The 9,995-nt window shown below is 40.2% G+C and overlaps 1 protein-coding gene across 1 annotated transcript; it reads right to left on the minus strand.

Moving 5' to 3' along the window:
• Positions 1-642: 642 nt before the first annotated feature.
• Positions 643-9,302, minus strand: si:dkey-32e6.3 (uncharacterized). Its single transcript, XM_063464088.1, has 6 exons — positions 8,919-9,302; positions 8,249-8,421; positions 7,432-7,647; positions 3,455-3,615; positions 3,223-3,355; positions 643-2,794 (listed from the first exon to the last, which is right to left on the minus strand). Exons 1-6 carry the CDS (start codon positions 9,196-9,198, stop codon positions 2,618-2,620), a joined length of 1,140 nt encoding a protein of 379 aa, XP_063320158.1. The 5' UTR covers positions 9,199-9,302; the 3' UTR covers positions 643-2,617.
• Between the last annotated feature and the right edge of the window lie 693 nt (positions 9,303-9,995).

The raw sequence follows: 9,995 nt of genomic DNA on the forward strand, positions 1-9,995 counted from the left end.
ACTTCACATTAGGGAAGACGTTTACAAAACCTATGGATGGATTTTGTTTTTATTTCTGATCTTATTCACTGATGTCCCTCTACCCTCTGCAACAGAAGGAATAAATCAATCATCAGTAGCATATTTATCATGTATCAGAATCAGTCCTCACCTGGCTCGTCACAGGTGGAAGTGTCTGACCTCTGACAAAACAAAGCAGCTAATTACTGAAATGTTTGAGCAGAAGCATCTTACTAAATCCTCACTTCTAACACCTCAGTTAAAGCCAGCTTTACAATTTAATCTCATCCCAACCCACAGAGACAGGAAGCATTTTATCTCTCACACACAGACCTTATCATTCCGTATTCTGACTTCACCATTTTCCACATGAAATAGGCTCTGGTATCTGCAGGAGTGTTTGGGCTTATGAAGAAGATAAGAATATTTCGCTTTTACAGTGAAGTGTCTGCAATGGTCACAACTAACAGAGTCATATAGTACAGCTCCATACTGACATCAACACTGTACCTTGTGTCATTGATCCTCACTGGGTCTCCTTTCTCTCTCTCACACAGACACACAGAGTTACTGATCATAATAATCATATACATGAGTTTTATTTGTTTATGTAAATACAGCACATGTCAGAGAGGTTACCTTTATGGATTTGGTTATATAATGTTGATGATATCGGTACATTGAAAGCTGCAGTGCTATGTGAATGCATTTGTTTGTATTACACCAAAGGTTGTCTTATTTTGCTGTGCAAAAAAAAACACTTGCTAACACGTGAAAATTAAAAGCATTAGCATTTTATTGAACATCAATGGGAGCATCTCCTTTAACAATAGTCAAACCTTGGGAATTTCACCTCAGTACTCAGTTGTTCACAGCTGTGTTGGCTTTGTTTTTACTAGATTTAATGTTGAAGTTTTGGTGCCTCCATCAAAAAATACAAATGTATGAATCAATGCAATATTTGACTGCATTTGTCAGTGGTTTTCACACGTCCAGTGACCTAATGGTTCAACTTACACAAGTTACTGAAAGGTTCAGTGTTGTGATTAAAGTACAAATCAGTTTGCTTTGTATGAATAAATAAATTACTCAGGTTTAAGCATGGTCTTTAAGCATGTGTTAACTGGCACTTTGAAATAAAATTTAAAAATGCCCCAGTGTTCAGTGGAAACATGAATTCAGTGTCCGCTGAAACCAACATGGCAGCTGAAATGATCTGATGTGTGCTGAGCTATGAGATCATTTTAGCTTCCTCAAAGTAAAAAAAAAAAAAAAAAAAAAAAAGGAAGGAAAATTCCTGTTCTTCTAAACTGGTTTAACACTAAATAGCGCATTTATTTAGCTGATTTTCTCTAAATATTGCAAACATGTGCACTACATTTGGATGGAATCCCATCTTCAATAAATAAAATACCTTTAATTTACATCATTTTAAATAAAAACTTTTTAAATAATGTTAAAACTTGATAACTGGAGAGTATTTTTAGTAGTAGTTACTGTCGGAGTGATTTTCCAGAGAGTATACATGTGATTTAGACCCTGACTGATAAAAGTCAGCTGATATTATTGGCTGTTAGCGGCATATTAAATGCTATATCCAATATGTGCCAACCAAAACCTGGTTTTTAACATTACAAAGCAGAAAATGATGCATTTTCTTTTTTCTTCTTATTATTATCTTCTTATTCTTCTTATTATCTTCTTATACGTTATCACAGTGACCAAAGCTTTCTCTCCAAACTTTTCTTATTAGTGTATTCATCAGCAAGGAAAACATTGGTGAAAATATGCTATAAAAAAAGACCTGCTTTATTGAGCGCTCCATAGACACCGGATCCGATCAGGAGCACGATATGTACTCTTCTACATCTATTATGGTGACTTTTGACAGCAAGACAGCAATATTGAACCAGGTTACAGCTCAAAGTTTGAGCCAACTGTCACAAAGAGTTACTTTATGACTGCAGTGCATTCAGAAGTAACACATACTCAGTAATCAGATGCTTCAGTCACCTGAAAATATTCAAGTATTTCCGCTGGGTTCTGAGTGGACGTAAACAACGCCCCAAGAAAGAAAAAGGGAGCTGAAGCAAAACCCACAACTAAAATAAGAGCTGAAGAGCTTTTCTCCATATCTGACACCAATTATTCTGTCTGCCTCCAAATTTTGAGAGTTTGGCCAATTATACCGTGGAGTGATTAGTCACAGAGCTGTCGGTGTAATTAAAGAGTCCAGCCCGGCCAATTCAGTGCTCAACTGGGTCAAAAACTTGGGTCCCAGTTCACTTTAGGACAGCAGACAGTGCAATCTCACTGAAGTGCTCCGTGTTTACACAGTTATCCTTTTTTAATCAAGGATATGTGGTATTTAAACCGTTTAATGAATTGCAGTCCTGTTTACATAGCTGCCGCTTTTTTCTATGTCCACCTGTCCATGTAACTTGTTTCTTCATGTAACCACTTAATATTTGTGTTTGGATGAACTTTAGACTTTGAGCAAGTCTTCTGCTTTGGTGTGTAATAGTCCCGCCTGCCTGTTAATCCTGTCTGCACTGCAGGTTGTCTCACAGACAAACTGATGTACTGTAAAGGAAGTATGCAAAGTTTGAAGTGTGTTCTAGGTTGCCCCCTGCTGGACATTCTTCTCATAGTTTTCCAGACAGATGTGGACACGCTGAGTGAAGTAGCTGGGGTCAGAAATGGCCCGGAGGAGGTCGGTTTGGATCAAGGTGATATCGTACAGCTCAGAGGTGCAGGCTATACGAGTGTCTGAGCCACCCGGGTCCAGAAACACCTGCAAAACACACACACACACACACACACACACAAAAAGGAAACCAGAGTAAGGTTAGAAGTCATGTTTAGTTTCTGGAGCTCTGAAGCAGCTACAGCCTACATCTCTGCATCTACCAGCCTGTACGCAGTTATGACACACAGTCTGGGGATTATATATAATAGAGCCTCAAAATACATGACAAATGCACACGTGTGAAACATACTGCAACAGGCTGGTGTACGGCAGCGAACACCTAGTGAGCCATGCCGAAAACAAAATTTCATCTCTAAATTACAGAAGCGTTGCATTCACAAAAGCAACCCATTTCCAAGACCCTGTCTCCTCCTACAATACTAAATCTATTATCATGAACTAATTTGGTGTACTTTATTTTTCTAAACTCACCAGATATAGGCTGAACTGTGTGAGTAAAGCGGTGCTATTACCTTCGGGTTAACTATAGTATCCTCATCATTCTGTCGTATGTTGTCATCTATAAAGATGTGCTGTACGTGCTTGTCAAAGGGGTCGACCCACATTGGTTTCCCCCCACGGATGGAGAAGGAATTAGCAGCCCACCTGGACAGAAAACAACGAATATAGGGAAAGGTTTGGAAAAGCTCAGAATAAAACCCCAAAATCCACAGCCAGGTTTTCTTAGAGAAGCTTTCTGCATACCAGTCAAAGTGGTCCTGAAATCCTCCCAGACCCTGCACGGAGCTGAAGTACTCGTACAGGCCTCTCTCTCCATCGCGAGAGGACACCCGCTCCTCGGCTCGATTCAGGACGATTCCCTTCTTGCTGCAGCGGATCTTGCCTGGAGTCACAGCCACGCTCAGCTGAGCCAAGAGCAAGAAGAAGAGTCAGAGATAAAGAAACGAGACAGAGAGCTCTTCTTTAAAAGAACTCTGTTGTAAGCAAAAACTAAAATAAAAATAAACCAATTATGTGATATTATTCTGTTATTAAAATAAGGCCTCTGGTAGACTTGACCTAAATTAATTGTGCAATCAGCTTAAATTCTTGCAGATGTGAAATTTTAAAAATGCTTTGGCAGCTACGTGCACAACAACTCTGCCATCCTGTACTGTAGATACTTAAAAATGTCCTCAGCTCTGTGGTGATTCCTTTATTGTCTTGCTGACAAACCATTTTTCTTCACCTACTTCATATTTTAGCTAAAAGTTGTCCTCTGTTGCCAGCGTGAGCAGAGGGGTTGGGGACAACAGGCACACAAACAGGCGTATCTGTTTAAATATCTTTGTGAGGCCGTTAATCAACAATTTCATCCAAAGTTTAGAAATGAAATCTTTACTCTAACCTAAATATACGTCTAACCTCAACCATAAAACCAAATTCAAACAAGGCTAGAATTTCAGGATACATAGAAACACACACATATGTTTTTATATTTCATTCATTTTTAATATTATCAATAATTTATTTTATATTTATCTTTCTTTAATATTTATTATTTTTCTTTCTTTAATATTTATTATTGTTATTCCATTTTCCTTTTGTTTTACCAATATAAATGTAAAATGGACTGTTCTCCATTAACAACTTACTTTCCTCTAAAAACGTGACTTTTTACCCCTTTATTCTAGTGTACCTACCTTTAAGTACTGGCAGGTCAATATAATGAAACAAATCTATTTTATCTGAAATTACAGTGTAACTACAGGGGAATTTTAACAACCAACACTAACAAATACTAAAAGGTTATTTCCTCTATATTTGTATTTGATTTTAGTTCATTTTCATTGTTTTCCAAAGATCTAGGGTATTTTGTTATTACAGTTAATAACAAACATATCTATATTTAGTTTTTTAGTTTACTATAATAACCTCAGTTGGCCTTATATCTAAATACCTTTAAGCATCTCTGTATGCTAAGTGCTATTCAGCATATTCCAACATGTTAACAGTGAAACATGGCAATAAATAAATAAAACGTACACATCGCCACTGCCACTTTTTATATGTGCATTTAACTCAAAGCATCACTGAGCTGAGGTACAGCTGAACACAGCTGTTCGTACCCCTGACAACCTGTTATGTCACTAAAGACACGACATCATCATTGTCTCTTTTGTGTTCAAGCACAGATGGATGGATGACCTACGAGTAGTCGGTTTAACATTAACACTGGCTCTGAGCGCCATTCTGCACACAGCTACCGCAGTGTTTCTTTACCGTCTGTCCCCCATCACTCTGCATGCTTTGCCTCACAGGGTCTGCTTTTCCCTGCTGAATCAAACACTGGGGATTTTCAGTGTACTCTACTTAAAACTACTGGCTTAAAAAGCTTAAACCATCATGTGGTGCATTTGCAACATACAGTCAAATCCAATGTGAAATTAAAGAGATGTAATAATAACTGGCTGTGCTGGTCTGATTTTACAATCAGGTACACAGATGCCACCAAACACAGTGATGAGGACATTAGGATGGAGTTGGCCTGAACTGTAAACTAACCAAGGTTTAATGAACTCATTTAATTAAACGCCTTTCCCCCTGTACACACATCCCCGCAACCTGACATCAAATACAGCAGAGCAGCTGCCCCCAAGTAGCAGGAAGACAACTCAAGTTCACAAAGTGAGCAATCACATTAGTTCCTGTGATTGATCTCCCCCCTGCTCCGTCTGTCTCGACACACAGATTAATAGCATCTGACAGGAGGCTGCTTGAATAAGATTTCCACTGAGCTCTTCTTCACAGAGCTAACTGTGGCTGGCAGGCTGAGTTTGAGGGCATCTCGTCCATCCTCCTCCACACATATCTATCCAGCCATCCTTTCCAATCTCTGCTTTTCTCTCTGAATCAATCGGTTCCACTCTAGTGCACTAACAGGTACAAAACCCTCCAGGTGATGAGTCAAGTGCATGCATGTTTGAGTCTGGGGAAGGTTTCATGTGTAAGGGCACAGAAGATCGTGCTCTGCACAAGATCTAGTGCACAATATCAACACTAATTTATCAGGCATAGTCTAAAATACCCCCCCCACCCACCCCCAAAAAAAGCTGAACAAATTACGATACTTGCAGCACAGCTACAATGAATTCTATTGGTCAAAAAATAAATAAATAAAAAATAAATAAAAAGAGCAACAGAGTAAGACATTAATAATAAGGCTTCTAATTACCATGTCCTATTTAGTGTTTTTAAACAAGTGTTTGAAGTTGCCTTCTTCTATTCTTTAATGATGTGAGGCTTAAAGTGTAACTAAAATAAGTTCTTAAGTAAGATTAAGCATCAGCTCGATGTGCATGCAACATTAATAGCTTAAGGTTATAAGATTACATAAAAGACCTGGTTGGAGGTGACTTGGAGGTGTAGCTCCGGCTGGCTGTAGCTCAGAGGTAGAGCAGGTCATTTACTTACATTACATAAGTGGAAGGTTGGTGGCTCCAAATATCTTTGGGCAAGATGCTAACCCCAAGTTACTCTCTGATGCAATGTGTGAATGTTAGATAGAAAGCACAAAAACCTGCTTGTATGAATGCATGAGTGAGGCAAAAAGTGCTTTGAGTGCTCAGAGTAGAAAGGCACTATATAAGCACAATTTACAACTTACTTGTGTATCACTTCCAGGTAGTGATGACAGCAACAGTTATAAGCTGAGAAGGAAGTGAGACCAGTGGTGTGTATGTATCATTGTTCCAGTGGAACCATTTTGAGTACGAGTTCTCATGGACTAACGCAGTGAAGGCAAGAACGTGAAATGCAGCTTTAAAAGATGTGGGCTATGACGTCAGAATATACACTGCTGGAGCTTCTATATACTCACTCTGCCTTGAATAAATCAACATTGTAGGAACATATCATTTGGGACGCCATTACTCCTCTGACTGACCTCTGGCTTTGTCTCTTTTCTTCACGGTTTTGTTTTTCTGGTGAAGAGGACTAAATCGTAGGTAAGAACCTTCATATTTTGAGTCTGAAGGTGCAGGCAGGAATTTAAATGTGTCTCCATGAATGCCTACAACCGTCTTTCTCCTCTTCCTTTGGCAAACTATGTACGTGGCTGATCTCCAGCCACATATGTAAAACACCATTAGTCAGATGGGAGATCTCCTTCCCAGCCCTCTGGACTCGAATATGGTGGAGTAACATTGTGGCAACCAGAAACTGCAAACCTGCTCCAGTATATTTTTAATGGATTTAAGTTTATGAGAATGCATGAATGAAACATGAAATTACACAGTATTGTGTGTACATTTACGAGTACAGTAGTTTTTCTATTAAATAACCTCAAAAAATTACTGACTGTACCTTTAATGCTGGTAGCATTAGTTTCTGCACCAATTAAAAACTCTACTCAAAGTGCAACTTTACAGTTGCTGCTGTCGCTGATTTATCTGAACAGGTTTTCATTGCAGGTAAACCAAATCCTGGAAATATTACCTCATATGAAAGGCACCCTGATTCTAAATGACTTATTTCAGTCCATTCACTGTCTTGCGACTATAAACCTCTACATGTTGCTCCAAAAAGTGTCTTCTAGAACAATGACGGACAGTTTGTTTTTTTTTAAACCAGTTTCACCCCTGCTCTTCCATTCATGCCATTTCTAACTTATCACATACGTTGTCATTATAGAGTGCAGTCTCATCAAGTATTACAGCTGAATGTATTCCTGTGTTAGTTACCTTTAGCTGAGGCAGATCAGGGAACAGCGGGTGTGCCCCGTCGAGTGCTCGGGATACGGCTTTTAGCACACGAGGTAGGTCGGTTCCAAACGTACGGAAGACGATGGCAAACTCACGACCTTCCTGTGATAGATCTCTGAGCAGCTGGAAGAAGGACGGGAGGATCCAGTGGTACAGGCGTCCGTCTTCTCCTTTTACAGACAGGTCTCTGTCTGCCTGCAACAGACACAGGGCCACAAAGCAGTTAACACTGTGTAATTGCATCAACCTGTTTGCAACAAGCGCAACAGCTGATTTAATCGTGGAAAGCAGCACTTGGCCACTAACCCAGATGTAGGCACGCATACAACATCCTGACTCCCAATCAGAGGTGTGAATAGAAAATTCAATTCAGTTATATAAGTAAGGTAAGGTAAAGACCCCACAATAATACAGAGAAAAAATACTGTGGTAACTGGCAACTGTGTTAAGGAAAAACTCCCTTTTAACAGGAAGAAACTTTTCAGCAGAACCAGGGTCAGAAACATTGTGTGAAAATTAACTGAGAAAATGAATGAATCATGAGTAAATATTAAATTGGTTATAGCAGCATGATAAGGCACAGCTTAAATATAAAATGAAACACTGAAGAGTGCTGCACTTGTTTCCTCCCATATGCCGCTGCACTAACAAAACTGCATCGCATATACGCAGATTCCAGGTGAAAAGGGTTTCTTTGAAGTCGCTGAAAAATCAGAATCTGACAAGAAGGAATAATTAGAGGGTAACGGTTTTGTCTCAGTGCCCCCGCACCGACTCTGTCTATCAAGACACCAACCTTTACCCCATCAGGCCAGCAGAGCAGGTCCAGGTGCTCATCCAGAACCTTACGGAAGCGACGGCCAGCACCAGAGGTGAAACCAGGAATCCGTCCAAACTGGGAGTAGTAGCTTACAGCCTCGCTGCAGGGTGGAAGCAGTGAGGGTGAGTCACTCAACCACTCCCAGGTTCCTGTATAGAAACAATGACAACACAATAAACAACTGGACAAAGGAGGGTCTATTTCCAAGATTTTAACATGCACATTAAAATAAACTTCCCCTTTACTTTTTTGAAAAACCACTGCTTTTTTTAAACTCTATGTAAGTTAAACTGAAATAATAATTTTCATTCATTAATAAAATGTAACATGTCAACCCCTTAGCCTTGGTGGAACTTACATTCTGCCAAACATTAAAGAAAATAAGAATTTAATTCCATATTTGCGTTAAATAAAAGGTAACCTGTCCCTTTGGATGGTATTCAACTTTTCCAATGATGCGTTTAATTTCAATCAAGCCCAAGTATTTGTAAAGCGCGTAAACGTATTGTTCCGGGGGTCTAACAGAGAGAGTAAAAAGTAAAAGGTTCCCCCGTGTCACCTGACTGACACGCGCGCGCGCGCCCGTGCACGTACATTCCTAGCATTCCCGCGTGTTGCTGAAAAGCACCATTAAGTCCGTGTTTACCGTGTTTGTTCTTCTTCCCCCAAGTGACAGTGGTCAGAAAGTAGTCCAGAGCAGCCAAAGTCCCCTGACACGTCACGGCGTCCGACACCAGTATGGTGTTGTTTAGGTCAACATGTAGCACCAGCCTTTTCCTCGTCTGCTCGTGATGTGCGGTCCAGAGCCCCTGAGGGACTGTCAGCGCAGGGTCACGTGCCCCCCACACAGACTCGTGGACTTCTTCGCTTTCTGTGCCGTCATGTTCTTCAGCTTGGCGCCAGCTGCTCTCACCGACATCCGACATGACAGCGTCGTTAGTGGACTGAGACTATCACAGACAGAAATTCCTACCTGACCGGCTTCAGGATTGACTCATGGTTATTTACCGGTTCTCCCTTGCCCACTTTCTTCTTCTTCAGCCGCTCTGTGGCTGAATGCAACCAAACGACGCGAAACAGCACCACCTTGCGTTTGTTGTGTCACGCACACACGTGTTTATTCATGTGCATATGGAAGTTATAGCTAATGATATTGTAAAGCAGGATGGGCATTTAAAGTTCTCACAGTCAAAATGTTACTCATCAACACGCTGGTTGCTCTGTTCTGATTAGTTCCCAGTGACAGCAAGTAGGCACCCGCAGAAAAAAGGCTCAATGTGATGATGCTCAATGAATGAATTTCAGCCTTAAGTGTATTATGTCCACCTGCACTTTCACTAGTCTGACTTGGCATTCTTTTGAAGGTGTCCTTCTGTGTTTAGGTCGTACAGATGTTTTATGGAATGAATGAAAACTGCATTTTTTTAAAGTATTTTCCAAGTGCTGTTAAACAGAGCAAGAATTTTTTTTTAAATTCAGCTTTTCCAAACATCTTAGATTTATTTTTGGATGCTCACATTCTGCTGTGCACACAGAAACTGCACCAAAACCAAAAACTACTAGGGTCAAAACTATCAGCCCCCTGTTGCTAATAGTCGACTGTAATTCATTTTTGCTGAATAACAGACTGCAGTTGTTTCCCTGAGCAATCCTAGCCCATTCTTCTTTGGAAAGTCTCTCAGATTTAATGGTTTCCTGGCATAGACCTTGGTCTTCAGTTAAC

Source organism: Pelmatolapia mariae, linkage group LG20 (assembly GCF_036321145.2).
Source record: "Pelmatolapia mariae isolate MD_Pm_ZW linkage group LG20, Pm_UMD_F_2, whole genome shotgun sequence".
Lineage (NCBI taxonomy): Eukaryota > Metazoa > Chordata > Actinopteri > Cichliformes > Cichlidae > Pelmatolapia > Pelmatolapia mariae.

Excerpts from the sequence above, each read along its gene's own strand:
- si:dkey-32e6.3 (XM_063464088.1), bottom strand. The coding sequence starts at position 9,198 with ATGTCGGATGTCGGTGAGAGCAGCTGGCGCCAAGCTGAAGAACATGAC. Across the intron at positions 3,616-7,431 it reads CTGATCTGCCTCAGCTAAAG|CTGAGCGTGGCTGTGACTCC; the intron begins GTAACTAACACA and ends CTCTTGGCTCAG. Across the intron at positions 3,356-3,454 it reads TTTCAGGACCACTTTGACTG|GTGGGCTGCTAATTCCTTCT; the intron begins GTATGCAGAAAG and ends TTTTCTGTCCAG.